General features: G+C 46.9%; 2 protein-coding genes across 3 annotated transcripts in view; both read right to left on the reverse strand.

Moving 5' to 3' along the window:
* The window catches only part of cds2 (CDP-diacylglycerol synthase (phosphatidate cytidylyltransferase) 2), a 16048-nt gene extending 8809 nt beyond the window's left edge, over nucleotides 1-7239 (reverse strand). For both annotated transcript variants that reach the window (XM_084457071.1, XM_084457070.1), the window contains exons 1-4: nucleotides 6994-7239; nucleotides 1909-2051; nucleotides 1525-1621; nucleotides 207-304 (exon numbers count right to left, since the gene is read on the reverse strand). In XM_084457071.1, the coding sequence (XP_084313197.1) occupies nucleotides 207-304; nucleotides 1525-1621; nucleotides 1909-2051; nucleotides 6994-7056 (401 nt within the window). In that variant the 5' untranslated portion in view covers nucleotides 7057-7239. The remainder of the gene's footprint in view (nucleotides 1-206; nucleotides 305-1524; nucleotides 1622-1908; nucleotides 2052-6993) is intronic.
* A 6911-nt stretch (nucleotides 7240-14150) lies between these two features.
* The window catches only part of neff1 (neuronal intermediate filament family member 1), a gene marked incomplete at both ends in the record, with an annotated part of 4309 nt that continues 959 nt past the window's right edge, over nucleotides 14151-17500 (reverse strand). The window contains 4 exon segments of the mRNA XM_084457446.1: nucleotides 14151-14610; nucleotides 15000-15124; nucleotides 15377-15694; nucleotides 17470-17500. The exon segment at nucleotides 17470-17500 is cut by the window's right edge and continues 732 nt beyond it. Of these exon segments, the coding sequence (XP_084313572.1) occupies nucleotides 14151-14610; nucleotides 15000-15124; nucleotides 15377-15694; nucleotides 17470-17500 (934 nt within the window).

A 17500-nucleotide genomic window follows, 5' to 3' on the forward strand; every position in this document is an offset into this window, starting at 1 on the left:
CAATTGTCTTGATCTAGATCAGCACAGGGAACTGCCAACCACAACCAAACCTCAACACACCTCAGGAAATCTGTAATGGAATAACATGTAAAAGATCGTTATGTCTATTCAGTCGAGAATAATTACTATTGGAACGTGGACATAAACATATGGTCAGTGTGTGTGTGTGTGTGTGTGTGTGTGTGTGCGCATGCGTAAAGGCTCACCAGCTCAACGTTCTGAACCAGGGTAGGTGGTAGGAGTGGTACACACTGTAACCGATGGTGATAATCTCCTGGAAGCATTTGATCTGCACACACAGCACCTGGACAGACACACAAACGCTCACACATCTTTCCATATCGCCTACTGTAAATATACTGTCTACATCCTGCACATTTCAAACCAGTACAACACTTCCCCAGCACATACAACTATTTATATAACCCAGACTAGCATTCCTGAGCTGCCTGACCTTTGACCTTATCCTTTGTCCTCTCTCCTCTTCTCTCCCATCTCCTTTCCCTTCTTCTCTACCATCTCTCTCATGCTCTATCCTCTCCTCCTTTTCTCCTATCTCTGTCCTTCTCTCTCCTCCTCTCATATCTCTCTCGTTTTCTCTCCTTTCTCCTCTTCTCTCACATCCCTCTCTCCTTCTCTGTCGTCTTGTCCTCCTCTCTCGGTGTGATCTCTCTCTCCCAGCAGAACAGAGGCCTGTTATTTCCACTGAGCTGCACCCTGAGCTGGGGTCCATTAGGAGAGACTGGCTGACAGGCAGGGGGCTTAGAGAGGGGGGAGAGGATTTACTCACTATCATCATGAGAGGGGAGGAGAGGAGGGGGATGACTCACTATCATCATGAGAGGGGGGAGAGGAGGGGGTTAACTCACTATCATCATGAGAGGGGAGGAGAGGAGGGGGTTAACTCACTATCATCATGAGAGGGGAGGAGGAGAGGAGGGGGTTTACCCACTATCATCATGAGAGGGGAGGAGAGGAGGGGGTTTACTCACTATAATCATGAGAGGAGAGGAGAGGAGAGGAGAGGAGAGGAGAGGAGAGGAGAGGAGAGGAGAGGAGAGGAGAGGAGAGGAGAGGAGAGGAGAGGAGAGGAGAGGAGAGGAGAGGATTTACTCACTATCATCATGAGAGGGGAGGAGAGGAGGGGGATGACTCACTATCATCATGAGAGGGGGGAGAGGAGGGGGTTAACTCACTATCATCATGAGAGGGGAGGAGAGGAGGGGGTTAACTCACTATCATCATGAGAGGGGAGGAGGAGAGGAGGGGGTTTACCCACTATCATCATGAGAGGGGAGGAGAGGAGGGGGTTTACTCACTATCATCATGAGAGGAGAGGAGAGGAGAGGAGAGGAGAGGAGAGGAGAGGAGAGGAGAGGAGAGGAGAGGAGAGGAGAGGAGAGGAGAGGAGAGGAGAGGAGAGGAGAGGAGAGGAGAGGAGAGGAGAGGAGAGGAGAGGAGAGGAGAGGAGAGGGTTTATTCACTATCATCATGAGAGGGGAGGAGAGGGGGGGGTTTACTCACTATCATCATGAGCACGATGGGGCCCATGTAGATGATGAAGAAGAAGAAGAAGATCATGGCCAGGGTCAGAATCCCTCGAACCCACCAGTTCCTCCATCTGCAGAACAACCACGCACGCACGCACACAAAGTAAGAGGTGATATTGTAAGCCACAAACAAATAGCTGATATTGGAGCTCAAACCAAATGATCAATACATTCCTGAAAGGATCAATATGACAGAGGCTTCAGCAATAGCGAACTAAGCCTGGATCAATAAGTCTGGTGAACATGATCAATGTGTCTTGTTGTGTTAATCATCAACCGATTTCACTAACAACACCACATTGATGAATAATATCCCAATTTTAGTACGGTGTCCAAACTTGGGGCTGGCCGTAGTTACCGTGACGACAGTCCGGACAGGGCCTTGTTGAGAACCACAGGGGTGTCGTCAGCTGGGACCCGCGCCTCTGGGGACCCTGAGTCCGGCTTGGACTCGCTGTCGGACCCCCCCTCCTTGTCTGCTTTCAACTCATTTTCGCAACCCTGCAGGAAGAGAGATAGAGAGAGGAAGGCAATAAGACAACATGCTAGGTTCAGCTGTTATGCTGTGTTCACACCGGGCGCGAATTTTTCCTGCAGCGCGGCGAGTTTACATAGAAAGTCAATACAATTCGCGCCAACTGGGTGGCACAGGTGGCGCAAATCGCCGAACTCGGCGGCCAGGATTCGCCGCGTGGCGACATTCGCAAAAGTTAAATTTTTTTAAACTTTCTGCGGCGGCTAATCCTATTGTTTTGGCGCTGTTGTTATATAGTGTGATGGCTGCTGGCACAAAGGAACGCTGAACCGCTGTCTTACACTTGGGCGGGATGAGCCTGTGGCTGAAGGGTCTCCCCATCAGCCACAGCTCCTTGTGGAAGGGATAGGAGGGGTTGTCCAGGATGACCTTCAGTTTGTTCCTCATCCTCCTCTCGACCACTACCTCCAGACAGTCCAGTTTTTTGCCCCACAACAGAGCTGGCCCTCCTCACCAGCTTGCTGGTCTCCCCAGTTCTGATGTTACCTCCCCAGCAGGTCACGGCAAAGACCAGAGTGCTGGCTACCACAGACTGATAGAGCGTCTGCAGCAGCTTGCTACTACGTCGAAGGACCTGAGCCTCCTAAAAAAGACCAGTCTGCTCTGTCTTTCCTATAGAGGGCCTCGGTGTTGTCTGTCCAGTCCAGTTTTTGTTCAAGTGCACTACGAGTCCATCATCTCATATTTCCTCCCCCTGGGTGGTAATAGGGGTTGGAGGCCTCCTGCTCCACCGGAAATCCAGATAGTGTCAAAGGCACTGGAAAAGTCACAGCACTGGAAAGAACATGACACTCACTGTGCTTCCCAGCCTCTCCAGGTGCAAGTCAGCTCTGTGAAGCAGGTAGATGATGGCATCATCCACGCTGATTCGGGCCTGGTAGGCCTACGCAAACTGCAGGGGATCCAGGGAGTCACTCAGGTGCTGCAGTAACAGTCTCTCAAAGACCTTCATGACATGTGACATCAGTGCCACTGGCCTGTAGTCCTTCTTTGGGCACTGGAACGATGCAGGAGATCTTCTACAGCTGTGTTACATTCTTTAGCCTCGAGGAGCAGTGGAAAAGGTGCTGGAACACTCCAGCAAGCTGTCTGGCACACTCCTGGAGTTGATGTTATCTGGGCCTGCTGCTTTGTTGATCCGGAGACTGGAAAATCTCCTTCTCATCTGGCTTGTTGTGATGAATTAATTGGATGCAGTGTTTCTCACTGGATTTTTTTCAGGGGGGGTGGTAGCCCTAGTGAAACTATTAGTGTTGACGCAGGGCGGGCATGTTACGGATACATGGTGTCAACAGATGCGTGCAGTAAGGCGTTTGTTGGCATAGATACAGTACTGTATCCATGTTTGTTAGTATCGGTGCATTTCTCTACACTGAGCTGAAATAAAATTAGTAGACCTAGATAGCTTGGGTAAATAAATATTAACAATATTTACAAAACATGTGACTACAAAAATTATATTTCCTGCATTATATTTCGGGTTACCCTGGCCTCACCCTGGTGTGGCTGAGTCAGAACTATTGAAAAACGGGTTTAGCTCGTTAGCACACTCCTGGTCTACCCCACAGGTGGACCTGACTGACTTTGTCCAGTGATTTGTTTTCCTCCCATCCCACACCTCCTTGGCATTGTTCTGCTCCAGCTTGCAGCCCGCCAGCCTCTTTCTGGACGTGTCCTTGGCCCTCCTCAGCTCACTCCTCAGCTCTTTCTGGACTGACCTAGCCTCCTCCCACAGCTCACTTCTGGACTGACCTGGCCTCCTCCCACAGCTCCTTCTGGACTGACCTGGTCTCCTCCCACAGCTCCTTCTGGACTGACCTGGTCTCCTCCCACAGCTCCTTCTGGACTGACCTGGTCTCCTCCCACAGCTCCTTCTGGACTGACCTGGTCTCCTCCCACAGCTCCTTCTGGACTGACCTGGCCTCCTCCCACAGCTCCTTCTGGACTGACCTGGCCTCCTCCCACAGCTCCTTCTGGACTGACCTGGCCTCCTCCCACAGCTCCTTCTGGACTGACCTGGTCTCCTCCCACAGCTCCTTCTGGACTGACCTGGTCTCCTCCCACAGCTCCTTCTGGACTGACCTGGTCTCCTCCCACAGCTCCTTCTGGACTGACCTGGTCTCCTCCCACAGCTCCTTCTGGACTGACCTGGCCTCCTCCCACAGCTCCTTCTGGACTGACCTGGCCTCCTCCCACAGCTCCTTCTGGACTGACCTGGTCTCCTCCCACAGCTCCTTCTGGACTGACCTGGCCTCCTCCCACAGCTCCTTCTGGACTGACCTGGCCTCCTCCCACAGCTCCTTCTGGACTGACCTGCCCTCCTCCCAGTCTTTTGCCATGAAGGCCCTCTTCTTTCTGTTGAATAGGGCTTGATGTCCTTGTCAGGGCTCAAAACTAACATTTCCCACTGGTGGTACTGGTGCTACCAACTTGTTTAGTTGGTGCACCAGCACATCATTTGGTCACACCAACTGTTCTGACACTGCAGATGCACATCCCTGCTCACTTCAGCGATGCATGTGTCAACCGGCCTGGCTGTCAGAGACCCATCGGGGGAGTAGAAGAGAGGGTGAGAGCGCAGCGATAGGACAGAAAATTAGTACTCAAACAGTTTCAAATACAATATAAAACAGACCCAATGAATCAATGATGAAATTTGTTGCCATCTATTTTTATAATCGAATTGTAGACAATTTTTGTTACTGGCACCCATGCAACCCAGTGCAACCCATTCAAATTTTATATCACATTACACAAAAAAAAGGACTCAAATGTGACCAATTCGGTCGCAGTTTTGAACCCTGCTTGTTAATCCACAGCTCATTGTTTGAGGTGAAATTTTTTTCATTCCTGGATTCCTTAAGACATTTGATATGTTATAAATGACATGTATCAGACTTGAACAGTTGAAAGAGTTTGTTTGTTACAATTTGTGTGGGGTCATGTCATATAATACCTGCACTAATAGTGTCCATTAATGTGCATTCCACTCTGATGTCTTCTATCAGCTTGTTTCCATGCCGTTAAAACGGCTTGAATCTCAACTGCTTCTCCATGGCAACAGCCAACGATGTGCGTCATCACCAGAGGACAGACATTACAGGCTGTCTGATGAAGTCACCATGGTGCCCACTGCCTATGCTTTCTCTCAACCCACTGCTCCGCCCCCTAGTGAGAACTAAATTATACCTTAACCTAGCAAGGCCACAGTTGGGACCTCTTGACACAAACACACACAGAACACATACAAACAGAATACATTAACACACACGCACGCACATCGGCTACCACACTGATGGAAGCTCCAGGCTCTGGGGTTTCCATGGAGACCATATCCCGTCACTCAGGATGCCCGAGTTAAAAATAGCCCCTCCTTACACATAAACAACGCTTCTGCTCCTCCAGAAACCCTGTTCCTACTTCCTGGAAGGAAGAGAGTAGCATTTGCTCGCCTCTATTTTTGTCTATGATAATGTTGTTCATTTCTCGAGACGTTGGCCTCTTTAACCCTCGCTAACAGACAACCACAACCTTGAACCAATTGGATATCACAGATACATGCAAACATAGGGATAAGCTGTACTTCTGTAGGACATTTCCATCATTACGAGCAATGAAGTGATGGATCTCCCAGTGTCTAATAAAGGGCTAGATTAGGGAAAGACTTGGGCGCTCAGAGAGAGTGAGTGGGCACAGCCACAGAATCATGCTTTGTTTGTTTCCTATGGAAAGTCCAGCCTGGAGCAGCTCTCCTGCAGTGTTGACTGAACTCAGCCCCAGGCAGCTGTCTCAAATGCAGACAAATGGGCTTTCTCTAAGCATCCCAAGCTTGATTGGAAGTGACAGTATGGATCAAGAGAACCAAGATTATTCAATGCATTGACAACTCTTTCAAGCAAGAATGAATCTTGAGTTAGGAAGGGAGATTCAGCATAACTTGGAGACCAATGAAAATCTAATAACTCCCACAGAGGATCCAGTGATCTGGCGAACGACCAGAGAAAACAAACCCCAGCAGCAGAGGTTAGGATGTGTTGGCTGATTCATCTCCAAACTCAATACATGACTTGAACATGTCTCATGACACCAGCTAGCTGGAAAAGCTGGTAAGTTAAACGTATCTGATGACTGCCTGCATTGTTTGTGGCAGGCAGCTGAGACAACTGCTTATTGGCTCTTTGCACAAGCTCCACTACTTCCTGAAATTCTACAAGCATCCTTATTTCCTGTCCTATACTATTGGATTGCGGCACACCTGATCACACCTGATTAATCCCTTCCATCCAATGGTATAGGACAGGAAATAAATATACCTGTAGAATTTCAGGAAGTAGTGGAGCTTGTGCAAAGAGCCTATAATTGACCCATGGATGTAGAATTGACCTCAGCGACTGATGTCACCACGCCCCTTTTTGACTAACTTACATCCGCCGTGCAAACGTCACAGACGGCGTGAATGATGGTTTAGCTGGCTAGCCGACAAGTAGCGAAATAAGTGTGGAAATCTTGGTCTAATTGGTCCATTAACTAGTTTGGCTAAAGACAAAACTATCGCTGTGAATTTAAATTGGTAGTCGGTACACATCTCTTGTTTTAGCTACGCTACCTAGCTAGCTATGCTAACTTTACAAATGTTATCTAACGGTAGCTGGGTAGCCGCTAACGCTAGCCAGTCCAGGCTCAGTGATTCAACCCTGGGGTTGAACAAGTCCATGTAACGCTGGTTGCACATGTAGGCCGAATAAAGCGGCAATTTCCTGGATCACACCCTCACCCTGTCAATAACTTGTGGTTCTGAATTCTGATAGCTTTGCCTTTAGTGTTGCAGGCTACGGTGTTGACATGACTCCCATGGATTGGTTTGATCCCAGGAAGTAGACTGTGTCGTGGTCCATGAAGGACTCGTACCTTGTCGTCAGACTGTTGCTGTTGTAGGTCGTTTTCTGTCCCACGATGCCGTAGCTCTGTCATTTCAACTACTGTCCCCACGACAACAGAGAAGGTCCTGAGGTTTCTGAGACAGCTAGTGTTATCTGTGTTAAGCAACCACTATCACTATGTTATTAAGCAAGCAATATACTCCTTTTCTCGTTGACTTGTAGCTACCAACAATAACAAATCTGCAGCTGCCGTACATCGACCACCGATCATCTATTCCCTTCGCGTTGCAAGTCCATCTACTAAGCTCCTCCTCCTCATGGAGCGATAGCTCCTCCCTCTGACAGGAGTGCGTTCACAACGTTGCAAAATCTAAATTGGATTCTGTGTCGTTTTTTTTCCAACTTGTTATAACGTTGCTTTTAATTCGCGCGGAACATTAAAAATGCAAAACCTAGTATTATATAATGCGTAGACCCTTCTCCTTTGATTCATGATTACACCAGACGATATGAAGAGGGGCAGAGGAGAATCCATATTCAGCATTCAATATGCCTGTGCTTTAATAGGCTACTGTTCAGAATTCCTGTGCATAGGTTACATGCAATAGTCTAAGGCTACACTACTACTGTATTAGATGCCCTTTCATGGAATTGTAATCTTGATTTTTAACACTAGGTGGCAGCAAATGGCCACATTCTGAATATTAACTGCTTGCTGTGTGTGGGGGGGGGGGGGCGTCCGTGCGTGTGCGTCGGTCGGTGTGCGTGTGTGCGTGCGTGTGTCTGTTCATCCTCCCTCCCCACACATTCTGGTTCAGCCCTGTCCCTGTGGCAACACAGGGGAACATTATTTAAATACTTAATGGTCTTCCACTGTGTAGACACGAGGAGAAGAGTGCTGCAGACAAAATACAACCTCAATGTTCCTCAGCAACATTTTAGCTTTATCTAATGGTCTACTAGCCCTATCCACTTTTCACTATTCAGTTTTCTTTTTGGGGTGATGGGCGGAGCCCAACAGCCCTTTAATAGGGTTTGTCTGTTTCTCCCGCTGTCCCTCCATGCATTGTTGACTGCAGGCAGAGTGAGTGACAGGCAGCACAGAGAGCAGCGATGTCAGATTTCACTTATGAGAGAAGCTCTTATTCACCCAATATAAGGGTTATGGGCGTGTAGAGGGTGGGATACGAGGCTGATCAACGTGTGCACATTTCCAGATGGACTGTGATTTATAAAGGGGAAATTGGGTGCAGGTGTGCGGTGTTATAAATCAGATTTTGGGGGGGACACTTTTAGTATGGATTCTGCACAGTGTTTTATGAGTGAGGCCCCAGGTCATTAGAGATCTGCATCCCTAGGAATTTGAAGTGGCTGTTAGTCAGCAGGATTACTTAACCGATTTTCATGAAACTTGGTGGAGGGATGTAGCATGGGCCAAGGAAGAACCCATTACATTTTGTAGTGGATCCGAATCACGGTACAGATCCACAAATTTTCTTTCACTTTATTGCCAGATAGACTAGACCTACGGGTACTTCGCAATGTTTAATACATAATGTATCCAAAAGTGTGTGTAAGTGTGTGTGTGTGTGTGTGTGTGTGTGTGTGTGTGTTCTGCATCCAGAGTCTCTCTGCTCAGTCCCAAAACATAATGATCCTTCCTTGGTCCTCCATGGTGTGTGTGTTGTCTCCCTCAAATCCAACGCCTTCTCACAGTAGGTCTCCACGCAGCGTCTCTCCACAGCGTTTCCACCTGTGTTCGCATCCCACTAATGAACTGAAGACCACCCCCCTTATGTATTCATTGTCAGTCTTTGGCCCTACACTCATCACAACACCCCACTGCATCGTAACAGCGCCTAATGTCACTGCACATGCTGACAACATGCATCATCAGCGAAAGTCTGTGCTCTCCGAGTGCCCTTCTAGTTTAATTAGATTTCTGAATTTATCCTCTTAGAGCAATCTGTCCACACTAGCATGTATGGGGTGGTACATAGTGATGAGTGCGTCGTCAAAGAGCCCTACAGCGCGGAGGGAGATAAATCAACCAGTGGTGTGTGCAGCAACTTGGCCTTCATCAATCCCTCCCCTAAGCAGCTCTGCGTCTACATTTACATTCGTTGCTATCATAAATCAGAGCCAGAGGCAGAGCTTGCCTTTATAGCATGTAATAAACAATAAGCAAATGTGTAACTTCTTATTTGATTGTGCTCTGTATGACATATTCATATAGCAACTCATCTGAAAAATATATACGTGGAAAAATAAACCTTTGTGTGTTTAAAATCTTGCTAAAATTACTTGCAATTTGCCATTTTAATGTTTAATCAATGATCACGTTTGCTGCAATCATCAAACTGACAGATCACCCTTCCTCCTTCCTGCTCAGATTCTGACTGCAGTGTTTTTACTGTGGCGTGTGGAGGTACTTCACTGTTGCTGCAATCCGTTGTCTCCTCCCTCTGCTCAGTCATGCTACGGCAGACTGCGATGCGTATATGGGAGGAGGGGTCCGGCTCCTGTCCTGTGCTGGGCTGCTTGCTGCTCCGTATGTCAGACTGGGCAAACTTTGGCTGGGGCTCCACAAGACATCTGCAATGCAGAAGGCTAAATATAGCAGCAGGGCAAGAGCAGCAGAAATAAATATAGAGAGAGAGAATAGGAGGGGGTGAAAGGTAAAACGATGAATGAAAAGTCAACGGAAATAATGGAATTTAGAACAAGGCTGAGACAAGATAAGACAGCTTATTCAAATGGGAGCAGAGTTAACCAAATATTTTCTATATCAAATCAGATATCAAACAACAGCTTTCTAGGCCTATTAGCCAGATCTTGTAGAAAGCTGAATGTTTCCTAAAACTACAGGATGATTAAGCTTACATCCCCAGGAGCAATACTGGTTGTAAAGGAGGGTATAACCTGCCAATCTGGTTGTAAGTAGTTTGGTATTTATCATCATAAGCCCTGTTATAAGGTTATTTACGATAATTTATAACGGTCCATTTTGACAGACTGGGCACTCTTGTGGTATTAATGCTCATTGCTCTTGTCACCGCTAAGTTACAGCTAACCATATATGGGCATATGACATCCATTGTGTACTTAGCTGTGACATGAGCAATGAGCACTAATATCTCAAGAAGGCACAATTTGTTGTTGTTTTTAAGGACCGTTGTATATGATCGTAAATAACCTTCCAACAGGGCTTATGCATATGTAGCCTATGCATACGTATCAATGCATATTGAAGTTATGGAATAGATCTCACTGGAGGATAAGCATGAGATACACAATCACAAGGTCAAAGAAGCAGTCTGTTTGCCAGTAAACAACATTTAATACCATTTACAGTGAAAATGTAATTACTGGCCTGAGGAGGCCCATCAGTATGTGTAGGGCGAGGCGGCTGTTGATTGCTGAGGGTATTAGATTTATAACCTTATCTCCGCAGGTCTCGGGAGGGCAGTCAAGAGAAGGGCAGTTCAATTACGTATGCATCCCCAGAACAACAAATCTCTTGACGGAATATCGCTCCACGCGGCTGGCAGACAAATCAAGGCCAGCCCTGTGCCCTGGCCACAGCCCTGCAGGATTGATCACGTACTGTACTCGTATTTTCAATAAATCTCTCTGCTCATCGGCACAGCCCTCTCCCTCTCTGTTGCTATGCCCCCCAGAGTGATCTGTCCATGGACTCGGCTCGTTCACCCTCCTGGCCCTCCCATACACAGGGAGAACATGCCATCATTCATGCTGTGCCCTGCACACGGATGTGAGGTGTCTTATGGGTCATTGGGCACACTCGGATACACATACACTAGTTTCATGCATGCACAAGCACACACACGCATAAATGTAATCCTGCTTGTTGCTCACACCCGCACACTCAATCACACACCCACACACACACACATACACACACACTCACTCACTCACTCACTCACTCACACACACACACGCACACACACACACGCACACTCAATCTCAGACACATCCACACATACACACTCACACACACACACACACACACACACACTCACACACACTCACACGTACACACACACACACACACACACACACACCCACAAACACACACGCACACACACACACACACACACACACACAAATACACACACACACACACACACACTCACAGCTTGAGGAATTTAATCTTTCTACTGATAGCAGTACATCATAATAAGATTTTCCTCTCAGTCTCCACACATGTTGACTTTCATCTCACAAGTCGAGTGTTTGCCTCTGCTGGCCTTATCTTGTTGTTTTGTGTTTCTATTGATTGCTTGTGAGTGCTGATGGTGACTTTTAGTCACAGTGCTGATGCTGTTTTGTCCACCCAGGCTTCCAGAGTGTCTGTGCAGGGAAACAAACAGCAGTCTAGGTGGTGATGAAGTCCTGGCTGTTGACAGCTGCAGCGGTGGCCCACTTGGAAACTGTCATCCATCTACCCCCCTCTCATCCCTCACCTCTGGGTCTCACAGCAGAGAGGAGGAGATAGGCACCCCATGTCCAATAGATTACACCAACGGTAGGACTTTCCCTTCTCCTCTTTTGGAATGTGTTATTTACATTGTAATTCATAATAATTAATTTCATTTTCATTTCAAACCTTTATTTTATTTACTCATGAGGCACCGAGGTTTCCCTCATTTACAGTGACGACGAGCTTCCAGTTGTTCAAGTGAGATTTTATCGTGTGTTTCCCACGAATAGCCACAGAAGTTGGACCAGCCCATTTAAGCAGCTGTCAGTGCAATGGTTGTTTGTAGAATATCAATTGTCACTGGATGGGAAAATCAATAACCACTGATTAATCACTTCCCCTGTGAGCCGTTTTCCATTTCTCTGTCATGTTTACTAATCATTGGGTATAAACCTATCCACCGACAGGGTAATGGGAAGTAATGGCAGTGATTTCAGGCCTCAGAGGCGTGGTTTTAAAACCTATCCTGATGCCTTTCCTTGTATCTTCCATTACATTGGACAATAACAGGCAACGACTGTGAGGGTTTGGTTAATAAATGTATTTATTTGGCTTTAGGAGGAATATCACTGCATGAGATAGCAGCACATACAGTCACAGTAGAATAGCAGAACGGTCTGTAAAGTGTCGGGACTCCTGAACCACCTCGGAAACATGTGAAGTGCAAGTAAGAAGAACTCTTATAGTTGTGATCATGGTTAAGGCAATTTTATTTTTTTCAACACTCAACAAGCAAATCTATCCCATCCCCAATTATCAAGCACCCAGTATCAGGCCATGCAGTCAATACCTGTCGATTGATTCATTTCTCAATGTAAAGGAGAAAAATATGGAAAATAAATAAGAGATATAACCATCCACAGTGTGCTACAAGTCTCGAATATCAGTCTACATATCTATATAATATCAGCTATCTACCTGGAATATTTTAGCAAGTTTACAAAGAGTTGTGAGAAGTCAGGTCATTTTACTACAGGATCCTATTCACTGGCCAAATGCTTAGGAAAAATGTCCTCTATTCTCATTCACATTTGTTAACTTGACAACATTACTCCAGCGCAGTACCAGCTTCCCCTCGTTCTGTTTCCTCTCTTTATATACATACATTCTGCAGTGTCCTTCTATCCCCTCCTATGCTACACTACGTTCGTCCATGCTGGGCCCTCTCCTGCAGGTCACTGCTGGGTTCGTGCCGCCACCGAGACCCCGTCGCAGACTGCAGAGCAGTGAGCGGGCGGGGTGGGGGGTGGGGGTGGGGGGGTTGGATGGTGATAATAGCCCTTATCTGTGCCGACGCACCACTTGACCTTGACCCTGGTGGCGTGTGGCCTGGCTGGCTGCCACCCGCAGTCAGAGTGGAGTGCTGTCTCTGTCAGCGCCAGCTGCCTGACGCAGCCTCTCCCCTGTCTGCTACAGACCCCCTCAGGGAAAGGCCAGCAGGCCAAACAGCCACCCTACTGCCCAGAGACAAGACAATGAAAGCACTCGTTACCAGCACAAACCAGGCTTACAGTATCTCAGTTTAGGAGGAGGGGGACAGACTAACAGGGTTTTGGGTGAGTTACCTGGCTGAAGGACGGGGGGAGATATCAAGTGACAAATGAATCAATCAAGAGGTCATATTCATACTTCAAACCAAAAAATAGTATAATGTGATATATAGCAGCATCTTTAAACTCGATATTTTAATATTCCTCCGGGTGCCCCTTTCATTAGAGCCGCTGCACAATGCACTTATCTCCTGCCGCCACATAAAATAGACCCCTCCCAATAAAATTGTACATTTTTCTAATTTCCAGGTTGCCATTTTTGCCGTGCTATGACAGTTGCAATGACAGAGTGAAGGGGGGTGGGGGTGAAGGATAATGCTTACTCAGGGATGGATGGATGGGAAAGAAAATGGGTGAATGAAGGAGAGAAGGGTGTGGAGCATTCACCTCTCACAAGATATGTGTTGTTTGATCTGCAGCTCAACAATAGGCTATTGACTCTAAGTGAAAGGTCTAGATTTCCTTCTATCACACACTAACATTCATTGGTAGGTTTTAGAGCACATTCTAGAGTAAAATTCCTTATTACAGTACTTTCCCAACTTTATATGTAGAAACCAAATAGCACCGTAAAAGTTGGACTGGTACAATTGGTTTGTATGCTCCAGACATGTGCATGTAGAAGTCCGTGCTACCACAATTATTACTCCAGCATCTTACAATTGCTCTTAACTTCAGTAAGCCTAAAATATTATTGATGGCACATTTAAACAGGGCTTTGCTGGGTGCTGCGATCCCTCACCTGACATCAACCTGCTTTAAGGCATCACCTTTCAGACTGGCAAGCTAACATGGAGCGGCTTCTCTCTGGTTCCTGGTGTGTATCATCTGGCTCACATGTGAGGCACACAGAAGCTAAAGAGAAGGTGCCGGTGTGAGGCATCTGGAGGGTCTGAGTTAGTGTGTGCGTGTGTGTGTGTGTGTGTGTGTGTGTGTGTGTGTGTGTGTGTGTGTGTGTGCGTGCGCGTGTACGTGCGTGTGTGTGTGTGTGTGTGTGTGGTTATGTGTGTATTTTACAGTATGTGTGCATATCCTGGTGACAGGGAGATGGCGTGAAGGGAAGGGACAGGATCCATATGAATGAATAAGTGGACTGCAGCGATGAGAAAGACATTTGATGACGCCAGCTGTTTAGCTCTTGCTGCTCTTGACAGCAGCACCACCCTTCTTCACATCCTTCTCATCCTTCTCATCCTTCCCTTTTCCCTTTTGTTCTTCCTCCTCCTCTTCCTCCTCTTCCTCCTCATCTCCCTCTCCCTCTCCCTCTTCCTGATCATCTCCCTCCTCTCCCTCCTCTGCCTCCTCTGCCTCATCTCCCTCCTCCTCATTCTCCTCTTCCTCCTTCTCCTCCTCCTCCTCCTCTTCCTCCTCCTCGGGCTCCTCTGGTTTTGCTCCAGACTTCCTGTAGGGGGCGGAGGCGCCTAGGGTGTAGGAGCGGCTGGATGGGTAGGAGTAGCTAGAATGCAGGCCGCCGGAGTAGCCAGACTGCAGGCCGCTGGAGTAGCCAGACTGCAGGCCGCCGGAGTAGCCAGACTGCATGAGAGCCCCGCCCACAGTGCTCAGGCGACACTCCTCACCTTCCAGAAGCTTCCTGTGTGCAGGAGATGGAGACAGAGGGAGGTGGGGAGATAACAGGGGGGGGACAGAGACAGAGAGTAAATTTACATGCATCTGTTTTGCCAGCAAAGCAGAATATGGTGGTCTATCTATGCCCCATTGCGCTGACTCAACAAGAAGACGTTAAATAAATGCAGTTCTTGTCTATTTTTCCAATGTTTTTCCAATGTTTTTCCAATGTTTTTCCAATGTTTTTCCAATGTTATTCCAATGTTAAAAAAAAAAAATATGTATAACTTTCATGGATGTCGATCAATCACATAAAACTACTATTTAAATCCTTTAAATAGCCTGCTAAGCCATCAGACATTGGTCAACTCTATGCTCGCCGAGTGGTCCGACTCAGAGCTGGTGGAGACTGACCTGTAGGCAGCGATCTCAATGTCCAGGGCCATCTTGACGTTCAGCAGGTCCTGGTACTCCCGCAGGTGGCGTGACATCTCTCCCTTGGTGCTGCGCAGGGCAGACTCCAGCTGCTGGATGGTGTCCTGTAGACACACACAGATAGAGAGACGCGGCGTCGCTTAAACAGATCACTTTATTTATTCGCACACCATTTCGTTTGTACCCATCCAACCCGTATGTGGTACCGTGCACTTGCATGTCGTCTCACACATGGACTCTATGATGTGCCTGCTGCTTAGAGCACTGCACACTTTGCTGGTGTTGGTGTGCTAGAATGTTCTAATGCTGTCCACTGTGTCACCACTAATACTGTACCACCCAGTCCTTCACTGTACCTGCATCTCTCCCATCTCGTTGCTGTGGCGGTCTTCCATCTCGGCCATCTGCCTCTCCAGGGCCTCGTTGTGGCCCCTGAGGGCCTCAATCTCCAGGGTGCGGGCCTGCACCTGCCTGCGGTATTCGCTCAGCTCATCCTTGGCGTGCTTCATGGCGTCCGTGTTGCGGGCGGCGGCTTCGGTCACGCTGGCAAACTTGGAGTGGTACCATTCCTCGGCCTGGTTCTGGTTCTTGGCAGACAGGGCCTCGTACTGAGCCCGGATGTCTTTCAGTGCCACAGCCAGATCCGGTTTGCTCACATCCATCTCAACAGACACCTGGAGCCAATGGCACAGAGAGAGAGAGAGAGAGAGAGAGAGAGAGAGTACAGGAGTACAGGAAAGGAAGGTACAGGATGGTGAGTTATTTTGAAGGATTAAAACCAGGTTCCAGAGAATTGCATGATTTTGTCAGCAATTACAATGTTTGATATGAGTCAAATATAGTTATCATTTACTAAAAATGAAATTAATTGTGTTATTTTGTTATTAATTTGATAAGGCAGCAGGTTCTCCATCGTGTGCTGACATTCTGCAGCCAGTCAGGTAGAATGCTGAGGGCTGATGAATCTACTGCTGAGTCAGGGCTCTGTGTGCAAGTGAGAGCTACGCTAGGTATCTATCGCCTACATGGCAACTATATTTCCCACCGAGCAAAACAGATGCCCTGGAGAAATATACTCTTAATGCTCTTTCCAATAATGAGTATTCACAGGATTGATTTATTGAATGTTGCTACATGCCTTGCTAAAGTGAAGAACCACGAGATATAGTCCTGATATTTGGAGTTTACAGTTTAAATTAATGATATTGCATTCTAAATGCAAAGTTGTTTTATCAAGCTGCTGTTGTTTTATCAATTTCAAATAACCTTGAGTGAAACAACCAATTGGTCCAAACGAATTGATGGCATGCTTAGATAAAGTCACACTCAGGAATGTGTGTTCTCAAATAATACAATTATTCAGGAAATGAATCCCATAGCTTGATTGATATCTTGATTGATATATGACCTGTAGGGATATGAGAAATTAAATTCCTCAAAATGTCAATTTAAAGTGATTACTGAAGCCAAAAAAGTTTATTGTTTTATTTTAGTTTCGTTTGTTTAAATAAAACAGGCAATTATCTCACAATGGCACTTAATCATAGTTATAGTATAGGCTATATCATCTAAAATCAAATGTTTTTTTAATCATGATTCAAAATTCCTGGAAATATTACCTACTTAATAGCATTAACGACAAACTTTCAACTAAATCCTGCAAAATGTGTCTCTAGATACAGGGAATAGGGGGGGAAACAGGTCAAGTGTAACAAGGACACTCGAGTTCTGCTTTACAAAGTTGACCCTGTCCCCCATCCTAGTGGGGCCACACCTAAATTCTGCGCTACTGTTTCTCCGCATCTTCCAGCAGAGCTCTGACACCCCAACAAGCGCCCCCCCCCCCCTCCCCCCCGGTCACGCTCTCTCTCTCTATCTATCTATCTCTCTCTATCTCCCCTCTCTCTCTCTAACGCGCGCGCGCAAAAGCCCAGACTCGACTTTCAGTACTCATAATAACGTTAACGTCTAAATGCAATGCAAAGGGGATATGGGTTTTTATAGATACTTGATCGGGACACTGCAGATTATTTGTCATTTAGAGGACAGAGGGACAGCGACGGGGTGCTGTTTTACGCAGGCGAGGAACTGCAGTGTCGTAAATTCTCTAGAACTGTCACTAATCGCACTGCGCACTGCTCACTTATTTGCCCTGGACAGCGCATGTGCTGAATAGTTTATTTTGCCCCATAGAGAGACCTCTAGAAATGTGCTTTTAATAACCAGTAAACGAATAATTGTGTGATGTAGCCCTGTGGTTATTGGAATTATAGACAAATATATAGAATATTATGAACAGAAAAGCGCCACAATCTAAGTAATAAATAGCATAATATAGTGTTAGTACTCAAGGGACTTAGACAAGTTTGATGTTGTATGACTACGCATTATTTGGTTGATGTGGGTTGTATGAGGACGAATGAGGATCGTGAAGTGAAAGTGTCCCAACCTGTGAAGCTTGCAGGGAAGCCTGCAGCTCC

This window comes from Borostomias antarcticus, assembly GCF_949987555.1.
Source record: "Borostomias antarcticus genome assembly, chromosome: 23".
NCBI classification, from domain to species: Eukaryota; Metazoa; Chordata; class Actinopteri; order Stomiiformes; family Stomiidae; genus Borostomias; species Borostomias antarcticus.